Raw genomic sequence first — 26325 nt, forward strand, 5'->3', positions numbered from 1 at the left:
GTTCCAAGTAAACAAGCCACAGACTCTCACTCCTTCTCTTCACGAGCCCAATTATCAGGCCCTTGGTCCAAACAGAGAGTAAACAGAAAAGCAGAATGGCCAAAAGAATCTCCCTCCAGAAAATGCATTGTTACTGCCTCCAGATGAAAGCAGGCTCTTCTCCTATGATCAGGCTTGTTGATATGACCTGGACACCTTGATTTATCTTCAATATTCCTAAGAATGGATGCAAACCAAATGCAAAATCAAGTTGTCTATTGATAAGCAAAAAATGATTTCACTTGTGACCAGAATGCCTCAGTGGCCATCAGACATGGGTCCCAAAAGCACTTCCAGCCACATCTTTTTCTTCATTTTGATTGGGGTTTCTAAAACCTCACATTTACATTTGCACATCTTCACATCTGCAGGATTGTGACAGACTGTAAACTCCATGAAGGAAGTGACTCTGTTCACTGCTCTGTTCCCAGTGATGAGGACAGTGTCCAGCTCAGAGAAGGATCCAATAAATATCTATCGAATGATAGTATTTCCCTCCAACCGACAATTGTGTTCTCAGCACCCTGAGCACTGCCCTTTTGCATACCTCCAGCAGGGGAGAGCTGGCTGGAAGTCTTTTTATCCTCATTCTCCAAACCTCTTGTAGTCTTTACAGAGCTTACATTTAGGACTGCTCCTAATTCTTTCAGACAGTAAAGCAAGGAGGCCAGGAATGGTTTGCCCCCAGATGGCTGATTTGGTGGAAAGACGATGGGTTTCAGTGACTGTCTGATCCCAGCTCCAACGTTTGCTGGGTGTGTGACCTTGGACAAGTTAATTCATCACATTAAAACTCGGTTTCCTCCTCTGTTAGAACTGAGGATAACAGCGGCAGCCGCAAGAGTTGTGGTGACAGTTGAGATGAATGATGATTTGGTGGCTAGCATTTGCTGAATGCTGGCCACAAGTATATACTGCCTGTTGTAATCCTTCGACCATCATATGAGTTAGCACATCCCCATTTTACATATGAGGAAACTGAGGCTCTCTTAGTAAGCAGCAAAGCCTGTATTTGATCTCAAAACTTTCTAGCTAAGGCCCCTCCTACAATGCCTGGTGCATGGTAGACAGTATGTATTGAGTGAAGGAAGGAAGGAATTAACTAATTAAGGAAAAGAAGGTCAAACTTGAGACTGCTGAGTAACTCTCAGTGTGAGAAAAATGTCTTCGTATTCGTTAGCAATTAGTACCCCACCTACTTCCAACCACCCAACACCTGCTGAGATGTTAAACTCAGCAGAAGAGAAAATGTTTATAGGTAAAGTGGAAGAGAGGCTTTCTGAAGGCAATGGACATTTTAGATATAGTCAGGTTCATGGGAATTGATTTTAGGAAAACAATTTGACTCTGCAAATGAATGTTTAGCTATCCTCTTGTCAGAAGGTAAACATTCCCTGACAGCTATAATTTCCCCAAAGTGTTCTCACTCTGTTCAAGTCTGAAAAGGACAGAAGAGCCAAGTTGCAGCAGAGGCACGTGAGTGATTTAGAACTCCTGGGTGTAGATGCCACCATTTTGCTGGCCACCTCCCGGTGACCCTCTGCCAACAGCATGTGACACAGTGCATTTGTCCAGTGCCTGCCCATACCTCACCACTTCAGTTTGATTCTGGACATCACACAAGCTCAGACGCAGGACCTGAGGAGTGAGCTATATTACCCTGGAAAGAGTGGGGCATTTCATTACTTCCAACTTGCCGCAGACAGAGTCAGCTCCCAACACACTTTGTGCTTGGCAGCCTGGAGCTACTTACATTTAGGACTCAGTCTCAAATCAGTACTTGCAGAAAGGAGAACACAGAGACTGCAAAGAGGCGGCTTTCAGATGTGTTTGGTTTGCCCCCCAAATTATTTAAAAATTTTAAGTCAGTTACCAACAGTTAAAAATTGGAATATTTAACACTAAATTCTGGCTTCTTCTGAAAAATCCTTGGCTTTAATCATGCAGGACCTGGATATCATGTGACAATGAAGGCTGATGAGGAGCAGCAACCGCACCCTGGAGGTCATTTTTCTCTCTTCCCATCTTTCCCTCAGCCTGCTTCACTCATTTATATTACCCTGTAGGCATTTGGATTTCTAGCCCTTCCTAAACCCACTATAGAAAATAATAATAACAATAATAATAATAATCATCATCATCATCATCATCATGGTTCCTCACATCTACTGAACACTCTGCACGGCCTCACTTAATTCTGACCACAGCCCAGCAAGAGGGTTATGACTAGTATCTCATTTTGTAAATGAGTAACTGAGGCTCAGAGAGGCTCAACCACTTGCTCAGGGTCACACAGCTGGAAAGTGGAAGAGCAGGGATTCAAACCTGTGTCTCTCTGGTTCCAGAGGCCAGTTCCTTCCCTAATACTGAACTGCTTTGGTTGGGGAGCAACCGCAAAGGTACCCCTCATCCTCTATGCAGGCATTCCCACAGGAAGATGGATCCTCATTAAGAGTGATTTGGGGGTTAATAAACCCACAAATTAGCACCATAAAGTGTTACTTACTGATGGAAATTCCGATGTGGCTAATAGAGTTAATGCTCGGTGAGCTGCAGCCGCCCACAGCATCTGTATCAGACTGTCACTGCCCATTTCAGTGATGGGGAGCCTTCTTAATTGACTGGGGAGCCCTCACACGGGGGAGGAATCAGTTGGGAGGCCCCCATGTGACTGAGGAAGGATGAGCCGTGGGGGGTCCTGAGGTCACCAGCATCCTAAAGGCCCGTGATCCCTGCCGGTCTCTCCCCCTCCTCCTCCTCCTCCTCTTCCTCCGGGCTCTCCTCCTGCCCACCTTCATCCCTCCCCCATGACTCCCACTAAGGAGAAGTAGCTCAAAAAATGAGACCTTTAGGTGTGCTTGTACGCACTGGGAGAAATCCTACAGACAGGCAGATGATACAGAGGAGCAAGTAGTTCTTTAAAAAATGAAACACACCTCAGCTACTTTGTAAGCCTAATGCAGGAAGGAGAGACAACTTCCATTAAGATGCAGAGGCACAACCATCCACAGAGCCAGACCAATTCCTGGGGGCCAGATCATCAGGCCTCTTGCTAAACATGCCAGCAGCACATCGCTGTAACCCAAGACTCATACAAAGGACCAGACTGCCCCAGACAACCTGTTACTTTCTACTCCCCTCAAACCCAGGGAGGCTTTTATTGCCCTCAGGGTGAGGTCCAAACTCCCTGACAGAGGACCCAGCCCCGGCTGACCTTTCTCCAGACTTATCTCTGTTCTCACGCCTGCCCTGAATGTGTTCTACCCACCAGTTCCTCCAAAGAACCTGCTCTCTCTTATTTCTATGCTTGGAGGGCTTCCTGTCTTGAGTTTCCTAAAGTGATTTTCTTCCTCCGTTGCCCCATTTGCTGCCACCCCAAACCCTTCACCTGGCTAAGTCCTACTCAACTTTCATGCTCACACTTGATGTCCCTTTCTTTGAAGAGACTTCCCTACATATAGCACCTCACACTCAGGCTACCACAAAAACGTATCAGGACTGCCTGCCATGACTGTGGACTCCTGCAGCATGTGGCTTCCTCTCAGGGGTGCTTATCACACGGCATTGAAACTAACCCTTTTCTGACTCTCCTGCTACCCGGTCAGCTCTGGGGGAACATCTCAGCTCACTGCTGTAGCCCAGGACCCATCCCCGTCCTGCAGATCAAGGGTGCTTGGGAAGGATTTGAGGAAGGAATACACAAACAGGGCAAGGGTTCTCCACTCTTTAAACACTCAGCATCACACTGCGAATAGTTCTCAAATGGCCCCGCAGAACCTTAGTAGCATGCAACCTATAGAGCGGTTGAGACTCAGTGTTTCCTATTTTCTCAGTCTAGGCCATGGCCTTTCCCTCTAGGGAGCCACTCTACCTGACTCAATCACACAGAAGCTAAGAGCATGAGCTCTGGAGTATAAGTCCCTGGGTTCAAACCCCTTTGTGCTACGTACCACTGTGGGAGCTCAGCAAAGTCACTCAACTTCTCTGTGTTTCAGCTCCTAACATGGAGCTCACTGTCTCGTTGTGAGGATTAAGTGAAATAGCACTCACAGCATTTAGAAGAGTGCCTGATCCATACTAAGTGCTCAGTGATGTTAGTTTTTATCACATCTCTTCACCCCTGTGGGAGGCCGTCTTGGCAGTTCATCAGCTCCTTGTAGGGGGGAACTAACACACGTCTGGATTAACCTGTCATTACTCTCCTGCACTTCCTTCCCCTGGTCTTTTTAGTGTTTCTGCAGTGTTTGCCCTGATGAATGGCATAACCTCCGAAGGTCAAGATGCACTCTCATTTGTATTGTGGCTCCTGGAGTAACCCTGCATAGAGAGCTGGGGAACCAAGCAGTTTGATTGACTGCACATCTGGGTGATCTTCCTCCTCTGGAGGGTGATGCCTTAGATGGATGGCATGGTGCACAGTACTCACGCTCTAAACACGAGGGTAGGAGAGGACATCGCTGCCCCCAGAGCCACGTGTTCTTGCAAACCGGCCACCACTCAGAAGAAGGGGGTGCCTTTCCTTAACAAAAGATGTAAGCAAACATGGTGGACACATCATAGCCCATGGCTGAGAGGATCCAGAAAATCCCACAAATGTCCCTGGAAAAGCCTGGTTTGAAGCCATTAGTTTGTCCCTGTGGAACCATTTTTCTCAGGACAATCAGAAAATCCATTTTAAAACATAAATGTGCTCCTCTCTCTCTCTCTCTCTCTCTCTCTCTCTCACACACACACACACACACACACACACACACACACACACACACACTTCTTGGAACTCTTAAAGTCATCCTGTTCTTTTCAGAATCAACTGAAATACTTAGCATGGGCTTCAGTACCAGCACCACTAGTCCTGCCCACCTCCTCAGGGCCAACCTTGGCCCGCTCCGTGGGCTCCAGCCACAGCGGCCTTTCTTTAGCTATTACACAGGCCAAGTGCTGCCTTGTCTCAGGGCCAGTATGCACTGCCTGAAACACCCTCCTTCCATGCCCATCTGCTCACCTAGAGCACTGCCTCCATCCCTCCTGAGCTCAAACATCGCTTTCTCAGAAAGTACTTCCTATACCCCTGATGTGAATTTGGTCGCCCTATTATTCTCTCAGAGGACCCCATCTTTTCTCACAACACTTAGCACATCTTATAATTTCATAGATATTTATGTATTTATTTGCTTAACATTGACCCTTCCTACCTGTAGCTAAGATCCAAGATGGGCAGGGCCATGACTATTTGCTAGACCAGTTTCATCCCTGGGTGACTCACAGTGCAAGGCATGTGGTGAACTGCTAATCAACTATTTGCCTGTCTTTATCAACTTATTTAAATTAAATTCCAGAACAGGTTTCACATGCATCTTGGTAATAGGAGGAAATATTTTTCAGTTTTTTCACCATCAAGAGCCCTTTTCTTGCTTGCTCTCTCCCAACAGACTTCATGTATTGAAAGACAGCAGGTAGCAGACTCAATATATATTAAGTCATAAGTAACTTACTTTATCACCTTATTCATCAAAGGCGTGTATAACTATTAATTAAAGCTTCTAATTAGCAGCAGTGGACAAAGGAGACGACATTCTTGACATAATTACAGCCAAATCAGAGAAATCGTAGCTCTAGAAGGTCTGTCTGGCCTATGAAGTCCTGCACATGCCCTGACTCCTGCCAGCCAGCCTCCTCCTGACATTCGCCGCACATCCTCACCCCGCCAAATAACCAAGTTCAGGGGGAGGGCACAACACGCATGTCCCTGCCTGGACCAGGCACACCTTTCAGTCTGCTGCTTCCTTCATCTTCACCTACGTGAACTCCTGCTCAACCTAAAAAGGGCAGCTCAAGGGTCCCCTCCACCAGGAAGCATTTCTCCACTACAATAACCGATCAGGCATCATGAAGGTAGATGTCCGCAGTACTCTAACCTTGCTTATACCTTGCCTCTTACCACACTGTCTGTAACCTGCCCATCTCATCCTTCCGACTTGAGAACGTCAAGGTATTCCTGATGCCCAGCACAATGTTTGGCACATGGCAGGTGTTTGATAAAAATATATTGGGAGGGAGAAAGGAGAAAAAGGAGGAAGGGAGGGAGGGAGGGACAGAGAGAGGGAGGGAGGAAGGGAGGGAAGGAGGAAGGGAGGGAAGGAGGAAGGGAAGGAAGGAGGAAGGAACGGAGGAAGGAAAGGAAAAGAGAATTTGTTGTTTCTTGTCTTGGGGAAAAAAGATAAGACATTTTGGGAAAATCTCGTCATCGTAGTGGAGAGAGATGACATAACTGAAAATCAATACCAATTAGTATATGGTTAGGGTAGATAGGCCTGATAGCATTAATTAGGGCTCTAGGAATCCAGAATTTTTTTTCTGGGGAACCTGAGACAAAGAAAATAAGACACAAAAACTTCTGGAGTTAAAAAAAGCACGGTGTGAACACAGGGGAGACCCACAGGTTAGGCAGTCTTCATACGTCAGCAAGGAGTGGAGAGGAACACGGTGAGCCTCACCTTTGACAGCAATATCTTCCCTGAATGAAATGTGATATGTGAAGAGATACTTTCCCAGGATGCTAATCTCAAACAAAAGCAATTCAAAGTCAAAGGCCTTCCCAGACCTGCTCCAAACTCAAGTCTCCAAGTAGCTTTGCACAGCCCCGGACAAAAATTCACATTCTTCATTACTGATCTTTGACCCCAGTTGCTATCCACAGATCCACTTGAGGAGGGCAAGACTGGCTCGTTCCTGACACACACGAGGATTATAGCCATTGATTTTGGTGCTGACTTAGCATCATATTTCTAGGCAGGTGGCAGGCGGGCTCTCCCACCACAGACTTGTTATAACTGCCTCTGCAGGGAGAAAGCCAGGAATACTGGCCCCATTCATGGACAGTGAGATAGAAGACTCAAGGCAAGCTGCCAGCCACTCTGAGGATCGGAAGCCCTTGTTCCACCTAATGAGCCATTCTGTGTGGGCAGCCTCAATGCAAGGGGAGGGGTGGTTCAATTTCCCTTAGCTCAGTTCAGCAGTCACTTCGCCAGCCTCCTCCTCGTTGCTGACACATAACTGACATCTTATTAAATGCCTGGCACTATGTCTCACCATCTCTTTTCATCCACACATCAGCCATTTGAGATAGGTCCCTCTTACTCGCCATTCTGCATTTTATATAATGGGAAATCAAGGCACAGAGAGTTTATATCACCCATCCAAATGAGACTTAAACTCAGATCTATCTGAGTCTACAGACTGAGTTCTTAACCACTTGGCACTACTGTTGAAATCACCATTCTACCACCTTCCGTTTCTTCCCTCTAGCCTCTGCGGTACTTTAAGTTTTCCATCTGATGATCTCACTTATTGCTTCCTAGAGTCACAGGGATTGGCAGACCATGGCCTACTTTCACCCACTCCCTGTTTGTGTAAATGAAGTTTTACTGGAACACCACCAGGCTCATTCATTGATGTATTACCTACGGGTGATTTCATGCTACAATGGCAGAGTTGATAGTTTAGTAATAGAGACCTCCAGAGCTTTACTATCTGACTCTTGATAGAAACAGTTTGCCAACCTCTGATACAATAGGTAAGGCAAACAGTATGCCAAAAGCTTAACTTTTATTATCTCATTTAACATATACAACACGGGTGTGTGTGCGCGCGTGCCTGCGTGTACACGTGCAAGCACACAGAGGGTACTCTCATCAATCCCATTTTACAGATAAGGAAACTGAGGCTCAAAGAGCTCATAGCTAATAAACAATAGAGCCAGAATTCAAACCCAGGCTGTCAGACTCCAGAGCCCATGCTCCTAACCATATGCTACAGCTGTCATCTGTGGGCCAGGCCCTGCAGAGGCACTGTGGTCACACATGCTGAGCAGGATCCAGCCCTGCCCCGGAGGAGTCACAGTGAAGCAAGACTTGATGGCAGCCCCGTGGAGGAATGCCTGGATGGAGGAGAGCAGGGTCACGGCGATGCGAGCCCCAGGGATGTACACTTGCCCATGTTGATGGCAGGCGGGACACACAGAGGAGGCTGTTGACAAGGTACACAGTCACTTCTAACAAGGGAAATGTTTCCCCAAACCTGCTGACAAGTGCTTGGCCAAATGATTTCCTAACAGTCTTTATCTTAAGTAATAATTTTAAAAGTGGTTTTGTTGCTCTAGCCAGCCTGCTCCTTGATTTCTAAGGGAGCAGCTTTGTAGGAAATGGGTTTTGTTATAGCTGTTAATCTACATTCAAGGGAGAAAAGCTCATCTCATCTTTGGAGCATCTGCTCCTATATTACATGGACTTGGAAAATATGAAAGTGGCCTGGGATGCAGGAGTCATCTCTATGCTCCTTGACAGTGCCATAAGCCTCCCCACACGGCCCTGAAAGTTGGCCATCCAGACAAACGTCTGCATGGGCAAGGAACTCACTACCGCACAGGCAGTTTATTCCATTGTTGGATTACTTGAGTTTAGGGGAATTTTTATCTTTAGCTGAAACTTAATATGCATCCTTGAGGCATTCTACTAAGGAGTTTTGATTCTTTTTTCAGAAACATCACAGAAAAATGCTACTCCCCACCTTCACTTGATGTGGTAGTGAAATCTTCAAATGGAACCCATTTCTCTCATCTGGGTTAAATAACTCATATTCCTTCAACCAGTTTTATTGTGATACTTCCCAAATCTCATCAATAGAAAATTATCTTTTCTATTGGAATTTAGGCTTGAAATTTTAGATTTGGAAAAAAAAATTTATAATGAATATTTTTATGGTAAGTTCTTCTTAGAGCTCAAAGCTATAAAAAAGGTCATTACTTGTGACGAGATGACATACTTTATGTGCTAAGTAATGACAATGACGTGTCCCACTGGGTTTCCCTTTTTGCCATGGTTTACTAGGAAGCTCACACCAAAGTTTATGCTCAGTTTTTCTCCTCTTTCCTAACTCTATTTTTTGCCTCCTATCTCTGTTAGTTACTATTGCTTGTGGTTTTATGATATCCGCTTTTTATGATAAACTGTCATATGCATTCACTTCTACATTAGTCAATTCTCACAACCACTAAGTGTAGTAGGTAGGAGACGAATGATAAATACACGTGTTTGATAGATGAGAGTTCGAGCGGCATGACTGGTGAGCGACAGAAATCTTTGTTGGTCCTCACAACTTGATAGTAATGGTGGTGGTACTCTTGGCAAAGAGTAATGATACTAGTGATGATAACATTTATTAAGTGCTTATGGCCTGATGGGTAACTTTCCTGAATGCTTCACAAGTATGATTTCATTTAAACCTTACAGCCAACTTATGAAGTAATGCTATTAGCCACTTATTACAGATGGAGAAACCGAAGCACAGAGAGGTTAAGTAATTTATCCTAAGTCATAGATTCAGAAAATGGCAGAGCCAGCATGAAAACCTAGGCAGTCCATCTTCAGAATATATGCCCTTGTCCACCGTGCTCCACTACTTAATGATCAGACCACTCCAAACCGTTCCGCATGTGTCCTGGTATTCCAGATGAAGAGAGCTATTCACAGCAACTCTGGCCTCAATATCCTAAGGGATACTGAGGTGAGCTTCAGGGAGCTGCTCACCATCACCCCTCCCCTAAGCAGCAGTGCTTCTGGCTCCCTCTTCCTGCCCCCATGCTCTGCATGCTCCTCCCAGTCCCTGTGCCCCTGTCCAGCAAGCTAGGCTCAACACAGGACCAGCAGGAATTGTGGAGGGTGGCCAGGGCCTGGCTTGAGACCATGTCATTTGTATAAAGATCTCCATTCAAGCAAGACAAGGGCAGGGGACGGGGGTGGGGGCCATCGGGGAACGATGTTTAGGCCAGAAAATAGGAAAGAGGAAGGAAGGAAGCCAAGAGGGCTGCTGGCTGAGCCTTATGCTACCTATTATGCGCCAGACATTTCATTACATGAGCCAAATAGTCTTCTCATTCTAAAATGAGGAAATTGAGCTCACAGAGATCAGGTGACTTGTTATTGGTCCTTCAGCAAGTGTAGGTGTGCGCATGTGAATAACTCCTTATTAGGAAAAAGCCCTCACCAAATAATTAAACATGTTTGGTTCCAGGAGATGGAATACCACCCTTACTCCTACGGGCTGTGGTTAGAGTTGGGGATATAGAGAGAGGGCAGGAGCCCTAGTGTCTGGAGTCTGGGGGACACACAGGCCCCCAGGGAGCTCTCAGCAGGAGAGGATAAATGAATGCCAGCTGCTTCTTTCCAGGCTGGGGGCAGGGGTGGAGACTCGGGGGACTGCAGGTGGCTAAGAGTCACCAGGGAAAGCAGTCGGCCCAGCTCGTGCCTTTCTCCATCTCCTACCCTGGAGGGTAAGAAGGTGGCTGGGGCTGGGGCTGGCTGGGCTGCTGCCTGGCTCTCTCTGTCCACATGCCCTTCCCCTTGCAAGAAAGAAGGAAGGGAAGGGAGGGAAGGAAGAGGAATAGGAAAGCAGAGGAGGAAAGGAGAACGAAGGAGGAGGAGGGAAGATATTTAAACACGAGCTTTTATCCTTTTGTGATCTGACCAATATCAGTATGTCACAGGGCATCCCTGTCATTAGGCCGACGCAGTGGGCCCATCAAGTGAGAGGCAATGAAATGTGTCCTCACCCGCCGGTGATTAGCATGGGAGGCGGATGGGGTTTCAGAGCTAGCACTGGCAGGGACCGCATGGGAGAGCCAGAAGAGGACACTGATTCCAGCAATGGTCTGAGGTGCCTGCACCAGAGGACCAGGGCAGAGTCAAAGAGGAGAAAATGAACAACAAAAAGCCACAGAGACATTCATGGTCCCTAGGGAAACACAAAGCCTCATGGAGAACACAAAAACCAGAGGATACATCTGACAGCATTTTCTCCTTAAAGTTCACTTTTATTACATCACTTTATTCCTTAATGTTACTTGAGATTTGCCACAGCTCCCAGTAGGGCCTTTCAAACCCTGGGATCTTGTCCTCTGCCCCGTCTGTGTGGCTGGGGCACAATGCATCATGGTAATCGTGGTAAAAATGAGAACAGTGGCAGCCACTGTTTTTGAGCACCTACTACGTGCCACACACGCTACAGGCTGGGCATACCGTCTGCTCGTCTCAGAACTGAGGGATGGACTCTAACAGCATCAGAGTCCTGAGCGTCTGCAAACTGCTGGCTGCCACTGAGTTCTCGGTTCATCTGTGATTAGATCAGACCATAAACTTCCCCCCTTCCCTTCTCCTTGTGAAAATTCTGCAGTGCAGGCAGGGATCCAGAAGCGGGAAAGCCTTCACGGCACCTGCCTGCCAATGCTTTGCGGTTCCGGGGTTGGTGGAGTAGCTGCAGAGTCTGGGGCCTGACAGTTGTCCCTGCTGGGTCTCTTGTGTGTCTTTATGTTGGGGGTGGGGGTCGCTGACAAGTCTGTGCTGTGGGCCACTTCTGCTGGCCTTGCCCCAAGACACCTCTGGTGGGTACTGGACTTCCTCCAGCCCCAATGGACGCTCCCTGATCTAAAAAAGTTGTGAGGTCCCTTTGGCCACATCAGACCACACTCCTCTTGGGTAAATCTCTCCCCTCCCTTCCACAGTTTCCTCATCTGCAGAATGGGAGTGATAATGTCTGGTCTTGGTGTGAGGCCAAAATGGGCCAGTAAACCTGAAAACACTTTGAAAACCTTAGCATTTCTATTAAAGACCAAAGGGTCACTGGAGTCATTCTTATTTCTAGTATAAGTACTAGAATTTTAATCAACCAAATGCATTTGGCTGGTTTACATAGGAGTATAGGTCCCTTTGGAATGGGGAGAATTTTCCTGTTTTATTCATAACAGCTTCAGACAATTTACAGAATGAGATTACCAAGTGTAAACTCAGACTAATTAAGAAGGAAACAGGTGCCACAAAACCAAAGAAGGTGGTGCTGACATGGGGAACGTGTTTCCTGCCTTCTTTTGCTGTAACTGACCCCTCCCCCAAATTGAAACAGGAAGTATGGACACCTCCACATTGAAAAAGAACTGAGATGTGGCCTAAGCCAACTCCATACCCTATGAATGAATCCATTTAAACAATGCAAATCATCGTTGCCCAGCCTCTTGCTGGCTTTCCTGGACTTGAGCTGATGGAGAAGAGAATTGAGATGTAACCACTCAGCCCTGTGCCCCCACTTCCATCTGACCCTTCCATCTGACTCCTCTGATGACAAATACAAAAGGATCCAGATTCTTCTGCATGTCTGAGCAGGCAGTTCCCCAGAGAGCAGCGCCCCCGCAGAGAGCAGCCCCAGGAAGAGTAAATCAAATTCTTTAAAAGCCAAAGAGTATAACCTTAAAAATGGTAAGGCAATGTTCCCAGTGATGTAGTGAAATAGCAATATAGTGAGAGAGATTAGAAAAACTTTCTGGAAAAAATTCAAAATGCTGAGTAAAATATATCCAACTATTGCTCCTTCCTTTATGAGAATAAGCTGGAAGAAGTGACCAGCAATTGCATCTGAAGGTAGTAAAATCTCTACCCTTGAGAGAGCAAGCTGGAGGTGACCTTCCAGATGTACCAGCAGAAGCAGCCAGTGCCCCTGGCCAGGGGATGTGTGGACCAGAGAACTGTCCCTGCAGGGCAGGTACCCTAAGCTTTGTAGGAGAAGCACTTCCAAGATATACTGAGTTCCCACCCTTGACACTGAACAGCCGGAGGAATGAATCACTGACCCACAAGCTCTTCTTAAAGATGCAAGGGAGAATATGGAGGCAAGAGAAGGGGCTGGAGAGGAAGAAAAGGAGAAGGGGACAAGGATGAGGAGGAAGGGTGTGATAAGGACGAAGTACTAGAGGTGTCAGGGCAAAGAGAGTTTCAGGGGAGAGGAGAGGGAAATCGGGGGGAGGAGAAGTGCAAGAGAAAACAGAAGAGAAGGAGAAGGGGGAAGAGAGAAGAGGGAAATGAAAGGAGAAAGGAGAGGGAACAGAGGAGGAAGGCTTCTCTGGATTTCTAATATTTTCTTTCTGAAGCTAGGCTGTGAGTTCACAGTGATTGCCATGTTCACTGTACTCTTCTCTGTGCTCTTTTGCATGCCCGAAACATTTTAGAATTTAAAAAAGGAAGAGAAGGGAGAAGAAAGAGAATAAGAATAAAGAAGCAGTAGGTGGCAGCCCTAACTTCCCTGGTTTCTTTGACAAATGCAATTAGAGGGCTGGGGTAGTAGAAGGGGAGCAGGAAGCTGGCCTTCTCCACTAGGTCTGGTTCTAAACAAGGTGCCAGAACCTGAACCAGATGGAAGCCAAGGTCCCTCCATCTCACTGTTGCAGTGGAGAACAGAGGACCCAGGCTTGGCATCCAGTTCCACTTTTGCCTTCAACTCAGCATCACCTGAACAGCTCAACAGACTGCCCCTAGGCTCTTGCTCTGTGCCAGGGATGATTCTGGGGCTGGGGATACAAACCAGTGATCCAGTATTCTTGAGGACTTTACAAGTAGAGGAGAGCTGCTTGGAGACTCAGTTTCCCCATCGATACAATGAAAGGGTTTGTCTCAGTGATTTTCAAACTGGGCTTGCTTGGAACTCTAGGGTTCCAGGGTGTGGATCAGAGTGACTGGGAGAGCACTGAATTCTCTACTTTTTCTAGAACAGCTTAGCATTATTTTGTCTTAGATGTTGGGACTGGCTTTAGCTTGGATTTGGAAATATTTCACGGCTAAAGGAGATTTGAAAACCACTGAATGAGATGCTCCTCAAGGTGTCAAATTTTAAAGTTCTCTGCTGTTTCTAAGGTTGTATGACTCTAACTATAAAGACAATCAACAAATAAATAAACACGCTAATAGAAGAGGGTACAGCTTCACAGAGGGACACGGAGGATGGAGAGGAGGTTAGGGAAGACCTCCTGGAGAGGACATCCTTGGAGGTAAGGCTTTATGGTCAGAGAGACCAGCCTTGGAAAGATCTGGGGGAAGAGCAGTCCAGACAAAAGTAACAGCCAGTGCAAATGTTAGATGACAAGAATGAGTCTGGCATGTCCAGAGCCAGAGACCCAGGTCACAGAAAACAAGGGGAGAAGTGGTCTGAGATGAGACCGGGTCAGGAAGGTAGGCAAGGCCAGATGATGTAGATTCTAGCAGATTTTGTAAAGATTTTAGATTTTAATTCAAATTTGGTAGGCTACCTTTGAAGAATTTCAAAGAGGGGCCTGATGTGATCTGATTAACTTTTATAAAGATCACTCTGGCTGCTCTGCAGAGAATGGATGGCAAAGGGGGCAAGAATGGAGACCTCTCTTTTGGTGGTATGGATAGGAGATGATGGAGACCTGGTATAAATAGAAGAAATTGTGAGAAAAGGTCAAGCATGGCACATTGAAAAATGAGAAAAAGATTCATGATCACTACATATCTAATATCTTTCTAGAGTTCAAATATATGTTTTGATCTTAAACTGGCCTTTTAGTGCCTAACTCTGCCTCCAAGTACACCTATGCTTAGTAATTCCAGATGGTAAAAAGACTTCTTGACCATTTGGGAGAAAGTGTAGATTAAGAAAGACCCAAAATATTTACCAGCCCTCTGTTCCTTATTGAGAAAGCTGCTGGGGCAATTTTCAAATTGGAAAATTGGAAAAATAAACAAAGGCTTAGACTGCAAACATTAACTCTTTGATTTTAGATGGGTATGCAATAATGTTTGCCACAAGATTTGAGCAAGAATTAACTGAATTCAGATGGAAGGGAATGGAAACTTTGATGAGTAGAACCATAAGACCCAATGGTGAGAGATCAGATCCCACAAACTCAGCACTGTGCCTCCGACACTGGAGGATGTAAAAGGAGTATAAGACATATCCCTACCTTTTAAGGATGCATCCTCTAGCTGAGGAAACATGACCAACTCATATACTGCTTAGACAGCTGGTCGGCTAAATGGAGGAGGGGGTCATCAGGTCTCCACTAGAACCCTGAGGCTGGCCGCAGGAGGTCTGAGTACCAGTTTCACCTCTGTGACTTAGGACAAGCCATCTAACTCTTCTGGGTCTGATTCCTCCTCTTTGAAAGAGGGGTAATGCTTCCCAACATTCCTAGGAGGGATTACATGGGATTTAAAAATGCTTTGTAAGTTGTAAAGTGTGGTATAAATACTAAGGGTTATTATTACCGACTCTAAGTACAGAAGGATAAGGGAGATGGTAACGTGTCAGCAAACGGAGGCTTCTCTGAAAAACAGAAATGTAATCAGGTGCCTCTGCTCAGACCGCACCAATGACTCCTCATTGCCTGAAACTGCGGTTGGCCAATGGTGCCCTGCTCCGTAGGCCAAATCTATTCCATTGCCTGTTTCATAAATTTAAGTTTTATTGGGATACAGACACAGCCATTTGTTGACATATTGTCTATGACTGCTTTCTTGACACAACGGCAGGGTTTGAATAGTTGCAGCAGGAACCTTATGGCCAGTAAAGCTGAAAATATTTACTATCTGGCCCTTTACAGAAAGAAAAGAAAAACAAAAACAAAAACTGCTGACTCCTGGCCCAAAGGATAAAGTCCAAACCCCATTTGAAATGTAAAGCACCTTTGGAGCACCCTGATACAGCAGGATTTGAATACACGAAATGAATCAAGTATCCTCCTCCGAGTCATCCCTGACTCTGTACCACTTCCCAGGGCTGATTCCATATGAAGTGGCATTAGCAGGTCCCCTCTTAGTGCTACAACAGGGCTCAGATCTTATTCTTCTTTGTAATCTCCACAATGTTTCTCTCAGTGCCCAGATCATAACAGGTTCTCAATAAAGTTTAGCCAAATTGAACCTGAGTCATAAATAGAGCAAGCATAATATACTAAGGGACACAGTTCATTCATCACAGAGAACTATTGATAATATATCACTGATAATATATCATTGAAAGTGAAAGCAAGTTGGAAGTGAATTAATTTATTTGTTCTTAATCAGTTACACAAATATTTATTCCATGCTAACTATAAAACTACTACATGCCATAGAAGCTAAGACAAATGAGGTACTATGGGATTATATTCATTCCTTTGACAGGAATTTATTTAATTAGATAAATAGATTTATCTGTGTGTCAAGCTGGGGGTAGGGACTAGGAGTCCAAGTGGACTGTGACCACTTTCCTCTCTCAGGGAGCTTGCAGTCTCATGGAGGAGGCTGAATGTCATCAGATAATCACTGCACAGGGAGACAAAGGTGATACAGATATGGCACACAAACACGGAGGGCAGGGAGATGAGCAGAGCTCCTGGGGATGCCACCCTCGTATGTTCTCTCCTATAAACTTACCTACAGTTTATTCTCCCACGGGCAAGTGGATGGGCCCAGACCACTCACATGAGATCGCAGTCTCCAGCTGGGTTCTGTGTGGAAAGCTAACATTGACTGTGCTGATCCCTTGACACAGATTAGCTCATATAATCCTCACAACAACTCCATGTGGTTTTATGAAGGCCAAGTCATTTGTTCCAGGTCATTAGTCAGAAAGTGGAAGATTCTAGCCCAAATCAATTGGAAGCTAAAGCCTATGCACCTAATCCTTCACTGTATAGCCTAAACACATGCCAGAGAAGAGAGCTAGGAGTCTATTCCAGAGAAAGTCTACAGTTTAAAACCTAAAGAGATGGTTCTAAGTGTTTCTGTGCCTACTAAGCGGACACTGATTTCATGAGGAACACCTGATGTGGACCAAAGGCATGGCTGAAACGTAAACAATTGGTTTGTGTTCAGTAAGTCAATAATCAAGGGAAGAGAGAATGAAGTATTGCAAAGATCAGCAATGACCCCCAGCCTCTGTGCATGAAAGAGGTAACTACAGCCATCTCTTGGGAGCAATTCTGCACTCTGGCCAGGATATGCATTAAGCCCTAACTACCAAGGCCCAGGCAACTCCCTATCAATTAGGCCAGCTGGGAGCCTGTGAGACCTGAGGCCTATAAAACGGTCCTTCCCTTGAGCCAGGTGTCCTCTTTAGGACATGCCTGTGCAGAGATCATGGTGGGCATCTGAGGCGAAAGAAATGGAATGCAAATACGCAATTTTTTTAAAGTGGAAATGTTTGTATTTGCTGAGCTTCCTAGGTCACATCGAGGACACAAGCGTTTCCACTCTTGTGGAAGCTTAATTGTTCAAATTGTCACTTTCAATTTTTCATTGTTTACCTGTGCCGAATGTAGTGTAAAACCAATAAATACATGGAAAATGCCCAATCTTGAATAAATTCCATAGTGGGAATAATGAGATAAAGTTTCCCTCCCATTTTATTGGCAATGATGGAAAAAAATCATCAGCAATTGACCAAATACAGTGACAAAGAGGCTCTGGTGAAAGGCCTTCTCATGCAGTAACAGTAGGGTTGCCCATTAAGTAGAGCTTTCTGGAAGGAAAAGAGGTAATATCAACAAAATGTAAAATGCCTGGGTACTTTAATCTACTAATTCTTCCACAAATTTATTCCAAGAAAATAGACAAGTACTCCAAGGTTTACATAGCGAAAAATGTTACTTACAGGATTATTAATAATACCAAATATTTAGAAACAACCTAAATATCCACAGAAGTATATTATTTGAGTAGATCATGGTGTAACTAGACAGCAGAGTGCTATTAGCCTACTTAAAAGGATGGTGTGAATCTATGTGCCATAATGTGGAACTTTCTCCATGTTGTTCAGTTTAAAAAAAAAAAAGTCCTCTCGTAAACCTGCACGTGTACACAAGGTGCCTGCTGTGAATGTGCACATGTTGCACAGCATGGTGCCTAGAATGAACTTCGCCAAACCACTGGTGCATAGCAGCTCTTTCTGGGTAGTGAGATATCAAGTGACCTTTTTCCCTTCCTTTTTTGTTTATCTATACTACGTGAATTTTTACAATGCACACATAATACTTTAAAAACAGAAAACTTAAAGATCAAAAGGAAACCTATCAAGGACATATACCTTTCCTGGAGAAAAAGCAGGGCGAAATCCAGAATAATGGCTGACTTTCAGAAGGAAAACGTGGAGGGACTTTGAAACCTGCCTGCCAGCCAGACAAGATTAGTCCTTTCCTAGTTCTGGAGAAGGTGGGAAATCCCAGCGGTTAGGAGCTTATGCTCCAGGATTAGTCCTTGGGTTCACTGGGTCAGTGACTCGGGACAAATTGCTTAACCTTCCGTGCCTCAGTTTCCTCATTTACAAAATGTGTGACTGACAGCACCTGCGTCTAAGACTGTCCTGAAGATGATGGACAAGAGTGAATGAACACCTGTGACAATGCCTGGCACATAACTGATGTTCACTAGTTATTAGCTTTTATGAAAACCAGCTTCAGACAATCAAAGCCTGAGTTAACTTTCCCAGAATGAAACACTAATGAATAGTTAAGGAGAGGGAGAAGGTAGAGGACAATTAGGCAAAGAAATCCACGAAAGTAGACATATAAATACCTGGGCTTTGCAGCACAGGAATTAAAGGTATGGACTGTGTGGTTTTAGGCATGTGACTTAAGCTCACACGTTTCAATCGCTCATTCTGCAAAGGGGGTCATATACAGAAGGCCATGTGAGGATTAAATGCCAAGTGCTAACACAGTGCTTAGTAAGAATAACGTTTTAGTACATATTTGCTACTATTAATAAAAAATAAGTATTATTGACTATGAGATTAGGTTGTGGGCTCCCTGTCACTATAGGTATCCAGGCAGGCGTACTTACTACAAGAAGAAGATGAGGCAGAGAGGACTTAGTCTTGGAAGGAGGGGATGGACTACTGGACTCTTCCAGATATAGAAATTCTGCAGTCATTGAAACACAAAACTGATTTTAAAAGTGGAGTTGTTTACGATTGTTGTGCAGAGCGACCGGGGAGCCCATCACCAACAGGGTCAACTCCCCAGAATTTTGGGGTGATGCAGCTCTCAGAGGCCAGCCCTGCTTTTCAGACAGGTGAGGCAAGTGCTTCCCCCTGACTCTGCCCATCCTCTGTGCCAAGAGTGGCTCCATCTGCTTTGCAAAAGCTGCCGATAGTGGTTCTTCTATACGCTCTCCCGCACCCACAGCAAGGAAAGCTGCTGCAGATGGTGACAACAGTGTGAACAGCAATAGCAAGCCCACACTGGCCGCTTACTGTGTGCTGAGCTCTGCATTGTCTTTGCATGCATTGTCTCCTTCTCCCATCGGACCCATGCTTACGTAATGTTTCTGCTGTAAGTGTCATCCCCTTTTTACAGATGAAAACAGTGAGGCTCGGAGAGAATAAGTATTGTCCAAAACCCTTCAGCCAGTAAGGAACAGTGGTTTGAACCCAGGTCTAAGGTACACTCAGAATGTGAGAAGCAGTTGCAGGACCTCATGACAAGTTGCCAACCCACTAGTATTAGATGAATCCCTTTCTCTTTCAGGACCTGCCATTACCTGCAAGAGCCCCGCTGGGTTAGGTGGCCCCTCTCAAGGTAGCGGGGAGCAGGGAAGGCCGAAAGTGCCACGGGCATTATCTAGTGATTCCTGCGAGGAGCAGAACAGTTAGAAACAAGGCTTACGCTGCACCCACAAAACAGGTACCCCAAGCAGCAGGATGGAGAACGTTTTGGAAGCAAAGCACCCATGCTTAGAGAAGCCAGAGGTTTTGACCTGTAGGAAGAGGCTGAGTGTCACAGACAGAATAGATACCCAGATACTTGTGGACTATTTTATCACTTGCATTTTCTTTTAAAATCCTTTGGTCAACCCAAGCTGGCTTCCAACTTGCCTCATTCTACTGTTGTCTGATTCCCTCAGACTTGCAGCAAACAGGTTTGCTTTGCCATGGCAAGGCCAGGGGACAGTCCCTTGCATCTCTCCAGACCTGCACAGGTCTTCAAACTGTGTACTCAAATCACTGATATCACCTGCCCCGAATACCAGGAAGATCCCAAGGGGACAAAGTTATAACCTCAAGGGTAAGAACCCAGACTTTGGAGTCATAGACTCCTTGGTTCACGCCTCAGCTCCTCCACTGGGTACTTACCCCCTCTGAGCCTCCGTTTCCTCATAAGTCCAAAGGGGACCATGATACCTCACAGTTTTGCTCTAAGGATTAAGTTAGACAATGCATTATTGGGAAAGCAATGGAGCATAGAGGCTAAGAGCACCAGCTCTGGTGCCAGACTGTTTAAATTAAGACCCTGGCTCTGTCACTAGCTGTGTGTTCTCAGGCCTCCACATATTCAACTGTAAAATGGGGATAATGAGCGTATCCGCCTCTACAGGGTAAGGAATGAATGAGTTATGGCTTGGAAAGTGCTTAGAACGGCACCTGGTGCATTAGTGAGTTGTTACGATTAATGCAAGTAAAGCCCACAGCATGGTAAAAATAAGCATTCAACAAATGGTAACTGTTATTATTACAAGGTACACTTTCCATGGAGAATTTTATGCAATTAAAAATTAAGACATTAGGGGAAAATCTTGTCCTTTAGCAAATGTTTCAGTCCTAGCAGAGAGAATTCACTATCATGTGGCCCTGGCAAGATACCCTAGGATCCCCATCCCCCATTCCCAGGGCCTCCTTTGCTTTACTCAGCTGTCTTGTCTTTCAGTAAATTCTCATTAAGCACCTCTACTGAGCCTAAAGGAGGGCTGGAAATACCTAAGCAGTAAAAAAATGGCTTCATCTCCTGCCGCACTGGAGCTTACAGGGTAGAGGGGGAGATACACATTGAATAAATCCATACACAAATGATTATTTAGGGACAGCTACAAGTTGTGTTATGAAGAATGTGGTGAGAAAGTATAATGGGGGTCCTGATACGATCTAGCACCAGAGGTGTGTGTGAGGGAGGAGTCATTAGAAAAATTTCTGGAGGAAGTGACATTTAAGCTGGGAGTTCACAGATGAATAGGAGTTGGCTGGGGAATACCTGGGAGTGGAAGGAGGAAACAACCCAGGCAGACAGGAATTTTGTCCCAAGGCCCTGCAGTCACAGTGGCTAGCTCACTAGGGGAACAGACACAAAGGCAGTGAGCTGACCTACTCCTAGAGCATCCACTATCAAAACCCCTCAGCTGGGAGGTTGGAATTTGGAGAGAAACCCAGATCACCAGGAGCTGTGTTCTCAGTTGCATCTGTTGTCTCTTCCCTTTCAGACTCTCCTTGCCTGCTGGCAGAGACGGCCAGGTCCCAGACCCCAACGCTGAGGCCAATTCAACAAAGTTGTTGGTTCAAATACCCAGAGGCTGTAGATGTGGCTCCCTTTTCCTACATGTGAACTTCAGCCAAGACGCCACAACAGGGACTCTGCCCTCTGAATGCCCTCGGATGCCTCTGTCCTGTCCCTGTTACACTCCACTGGGTTTTGTGAGGCTATTTAGGAAGATAAGTTTCCCTCACTGAAGAAAAGGGAAACAGCATGAAAGAAAACAATGGCCCCAAAGGAGGAATATGTGATTGACGTAAATGCGGATGTTCCCTTAGGAGCATCATGTATCATCAAAGAAGCCAAGTCCCAGGTCACTTATTTCTCCTCCTGTTTACATGCAATGGAAAGAAGATGTGTTTAAGTTTCCTGTAGTTTTACACTGGAAATTGATGCTCCCGGAAAGGAAGCCGTATGTTCCAGACGTAGCAGGTTTCTTTTGGAATTCACACGTTGGGAGTCTGGCTCTATCCCTTAAATGGTACTTTCGTTGTCTTTTTGTTCACGAAGACAAGCTTCTTCCAGGATCAGAACCGCCTGCCAGCCTCCCTTGATAAACAGCCCACCAGCTCTTGTGGTAGATCAGATGTTTAATAATTAGCCTAACTCCTTGTTTATCTAAGTGGCAATTACCGCTGTGATGGAATAATATTTTAACTGCAGGGGAAGCATTACGGAGAGCCCCCAAGTGAAACCTCCTGGTTGGGAATGGCCGACAGAGCTGCCCATACTCAGAGGAGAGGACCACTCCATCCTGGCTGGCAGATCTCTGTGTCTGAGATGCTGTCATTAAATGCTGCTCCAAAGACCTAAGGAAATGTGCCCAGGAGACGTGTACAGTCCCAATCCTTTCCACTGAGGCTCAATGGCCCAGCAAAGTATGAAAGTGAGGCCTGTGCTTCTGAAGCGTAACAGTCTAGAGTCGGTGGAGCTAGTGAAGCAACCCCACCACCGCAGGAGCAAATCTCAGCAGGTACGATTTAAGGAAGATGGCACCAGTAAGACTCCATCTGCCCTAGCTGAGGTTGACGTCCAAACTTCTGAGGACCCAGCTGTAATGGGCAAAACTCAGGCCTCCAGGCACCATCACCTCCCCACCTACTCCCTCTCCTTCCCCAGGTCCCAGAAGGCAGGGGGCTCTCGGAACATCGCAATTCAAACCTCCCCCAGTCTTAGGAAGCATTTCCCAGTTTTCAAAAGGAAGAGACTCACAGCCAGCAAGTCCCTGGTGGAAATGCCGACAGCATCGCAAAGTGCCATCCAGGTGAACGGCAATCTCTCTGAACAGGACATTGTGTCCTCTGACCTTGCCTACCTAAGGCTGGCTCAGCAACTTGAAGATGGGCCTCAAAGGGTCAAGGTGTCCCACCCATTTCTCCCTAGAATGTCCAAGGTGCAAAGTAATGGGCCTGTGAGCATATGCTTGGAAGCAGAGGCGTGGAGGGCCTCAGAGAAAGCAACAGCTGCCATTCAGGTCCCAGACGATATTTATCACAGTCCCACCTGGGCAGGTAGAAAGTCCACTTTCAGCCCAGACAGGTCTGCTGAGATTAGCAACTCCATACCGCCTTTGATTGACATGTGTCCAAGTGATGGGAGAAGAGTGCCGCCATCAGATTCAGAAAGACCCCCCTCCTGCTTAAATGCCACCAGCGGTGCCAACTACATGCCTGGCACAGGGAAGCTTAAACCCGAATTGCTTTTGCCCAAAGATAACTCTGATGACAAAGACCTTGGCCCGTTGTCACCTCAGTCAAAGGATACGTGTGTACCCTCACATCCACGGACTCACAGCTCCCCTTCGCCAGGCTCCCACAATCAGCCGGCCCAACCAGGGCGAGCTTCAGACTGTTCTTCGAGTAACAACCACCAGGATCTGCAGTCACTTAAAACTAACAGTGAGTCAAAATCGGCCCGTGTGTGTCAGGAGCAGACGGCGAAGAACCCCACCCAGTCAGACATCCCGGAGTTTCAAAATTGTCCGGGAAGCGATCACCTCCCGTCCTCTCTTCCATGGAGGGAGACCAAACAGCCGAGGACCAGGGAGATTGGTGGGATTAATCCATTTCACCTGGCACAGGGCGAGCTCTGCGACCTCCAGGGCAGGCTGCAATCTGTGGAGGAATCTCTGCACTCAAACCAGGAGAAAATTAAAGTCCTTTTGAATGTAATTCAAGACTTGGAGAAAGCTCGAGCTCTCACAGAAGGGTAAGGAGTTTGTTTTTAATTGGGTTAAGTCACTTGCCAGGATAGGGGCAGAGAGAGAGCATTGGTTTCCATTAGTAAAATGTCTCCAAAACGCATGAGATTCTGTTTCCCCAAATTGTAAGCAATGGTCTCCCTTTGTTCCGACTGGGTTTCATTTGGTTGCAGGCTTTGGTGGATTTCCATGGTGATTTGTTTTTGTTTCCAGATGTCAACAGACTGGAGAAAGGGGGCAATGAAGTAGCGGGGTCAAAAGTGATTTTTATTAAGATGTGAGTCCAGTCAATAAACAATGGGGGAAAATGATAGCACACAGATGCTTCCCCCACCCCATCCTTGAAGGAAGTTATTGCATTTGCACAGTATTTTAGTTACTTGTGTATTTGTCACAGAGGACTTTGAGGTGGCCACCAAGCTTACTGTTGAACTCTCCCTCCACTGACCACTTCGAAGGCTTGGTCCAGTCCATCACGGACCAGCTAAATAGGAACGGAAATGAGATTACAATATTGCAAAGAGAAAAAAGTCACAAAATGCTCTCCTGAGTGACTCAGCATCAGTCTGGGGATGGGAAGGCAGTTATATGTTTAGGTGTGGGATGCTCTTTCCTTGAAACAGTGCTCTCTAAAGACTGAGAAGGAATGGCCAAAGCTAATCAACAAAAGGGTAGGAGAAGGAAGAAGTAATTAACTGGCCTTTGCTGATATGAATCAGAATCAACATTGCCTTATAAGAGAGAAGCACTGAGATGATACGGAGAGAAATACACTGAACTAAGGGATCTGGAGTTTTAATCATCTTCCTCTACTCATTTGCAAAGTCTCTCAGTTTCCCCATCTATCATGTGGGGGTAAGAATAACTGACTCATAGGATTATTGTCAGCATGAAGAAAACCCAGATGTCAAAGTGCTTAAACATTTATAAAGCACTGTAGAAATGTGAGGTCCTATTAACGTGGGTTTCTCTTTATTTGTAATGGCCATGCAACTTCAGACTTTGGTACTCATGAGAAGGGCAATGCTATGCTGCAGGAAATGAGTCTGTAGAAGGTGTGCATCCCAGGGGGCTTTTGCCCATAGATTTATCTAGCAAATGCTCTTTCTTGCAGGCGCAACTTTTATCGAACTGGCCAAGATCTCAACAATTGCAGTACCTGCCAGAACACAGCGTGCATCATATACAGGTACCTGGCCACAACTGAGGCCTGCTCTGTAGAGCACAGAAGTTGCAGGGTCCACAGGGCATTCTTGTAAACATTCTTAGATACAGAAATTCAACAGAGGGGCAAAGACAGGAGGCCTCTGAATACCTGAGACTTAAAAAACAAGGTGTTTGACTACGAAAGGTTAACATCTGATTCCAAGGCAGGCAAGGCTTTGTTTCCTCACAATAAGGTCTATGAGCAAATCCTCTTGAGACCATTATCCCTGCACTTACTGAATACTGAGTACAGGTACCTTGCTGAGCTCTGCATGCCCGTCTGCATCTCATTTCACAGTATACCTCGTGAGGTAGATGTTAATGTCCTCAGGGAAGTTCAGCCATTTGGCCCCACTCACATAAAGCATTTTCAGAGAGCAGAAGGCGCTCTCAAATCAAATATTCAGAGACTCGGGACTCGAATCCAGATCTTTCTGGTCCCAAGCCCTATGATCTTGATTTCTGTACTGCACAGCCTCTTCCTCCACAAAAGCTATCACATGCCAAGCAATTACAATACGTCAAGAACTGTGCTGAGCACCGTGTATTCATTTCTAGGTACATCGTTTCTTTCCAGCAGGGGGTAAGGTTGCTGCAATAGAGTGAATTTTTATAAATAATAGAAGGGAAACATCATTCAGTGGTAAGAGAAATAAACTTGGACTCAAAATTTCCAAGTCTACACCTGCTAACTTGTTTGGGGCTCAGTTTCCTCATCTGTAGAGTTGGAACAATTATCCCTCTTGAGGATTGCCATAAAGGAACAAATGAGAAAATATATGTGAGTGCCTTCTGTAACAGTAAACTTCTATACAAATCCAAGAGCTTTTTCCTGTTATCACTGGGAAGATCAACACCCCTTTAGCTGGAAGTCCGGTTTTCGGTGGCACAGTGGAAAAGTGGTCAAAAGCAGTCATTTCAGTTGATAGCATCTAATCTTGTTTGACAAAAGTCTATGGTTTGATTTTCTTTATTACTTTTCTCTCTCTGATGAGAAAGGCAGCTAGGGCCTCAGCAAACTGAAGCCCGACTGGGTTGCCTGTGTATTATTTTTAAAATGTTTCATTTTCTCCAGGAGAATCCTGATGTTTCATCCTAGCAAGGGATGGGGGCCTGGAAGTCAGGCCCCCCTCCCCTCACTGACCTGTCAACTCTTTATACATAAGAGCCACAGGACCACAAAGTGTTTTCACCAAATAACGGGAGCTTCAGGACCACTCACCAAAAAACGCCCTTTACCTCGGCATGAAATATCCCCTTTTAAAAGGGGGCTCTGCCAACTCGAGGATGGAAGATGCCTTTGAGGACTGGGGCGGGGAGGGTGGGGGGGCCTCGAGGGGGGGTCAAGGAAGGGTGGGAATATGGGGATATGTGTATAAAAACAGATGATTGAACCTGGTGTACCCCCCAAAAAATAAAAAAAATAAAAAAATAAAAATAAAAAAAAGGGAGCTCTGGAAAAGGCTTATGCGTTGGGAAGAATAATTAAGGAGTCTCATCAATTGCTTAACTTTTTGCTCCTTTTTTTATATCCCCCATCTTAAGCAAATTTCTTAATCACCAGGAGCACAAAAATCATTAAGTGTCTAGACTGTTAGGGAGGGAGGACAAAAACTTTTCCTCATAAACAAAATGAATTATTTTTAACTAACTTCCATTTAAATTTTGAAAAGTCTCTTTTTTTCAGGAGCCAGATGATGTATTTTCTGTTATCGTAAGATGATTTTTTATTTAGCATATGTAAGTGAAAAGGACAAATGGT

General features: G+C 45.6%; 2 protein-coding genes across 2 annotated transcripts in view; one reads left to right on the forward strand and one right to left on the reverse strand.

Moving 5' to 3' along the window:
- DOCK2 (dedicator of cytokinesis 2) overlaps positions 1-26325 on the reverse strand; it is a 414056-nt gene that overhangs the window by 170430 nt on the left and 217301 nt on the right. The gene's annotated exons all lie outside the window — the stretch shown is intronic.
- Positions 1-26325, forward strand: part of INSYN2B (inhibitory synaptic factor family member 2B) — a 115645-nt gene that overhangs the window by 72913 nt on the left and 16407 nt on the right. Inside the window, exons 2-3 of the mRNA XM_057729380.1 lie at positions 21108-23365; positions 24472-24546. Of these exons, the coding sequence (XP_057585363.1) occupies positions 22023-23365; positions 24472-24546 (1418 nt within the window). The 5' untranslated portion in view covers positions 21108-22022. The remainder of the gene's footprint in view (positions 1-21107; positions 23366-24471; positions 24547-26325) is intronic.

Source organism: Hippopotamus amphibius, chromosome 1, assembly GCF_030028045.1.
Source record: "Hippopotamus amphibius kiboko isolate mHipAmp2 chromosome 1, mHipAmp2.hap2, whole genome shotgun sequence".
Classification (NCBI taxonomy): domain Eukaryota; kingdom Metazoa; phylum Chordata; class Mammalia; order Artiodactyla; family Hippopotamidae; genus Hippopotamus; species Hippopotamus amphibius.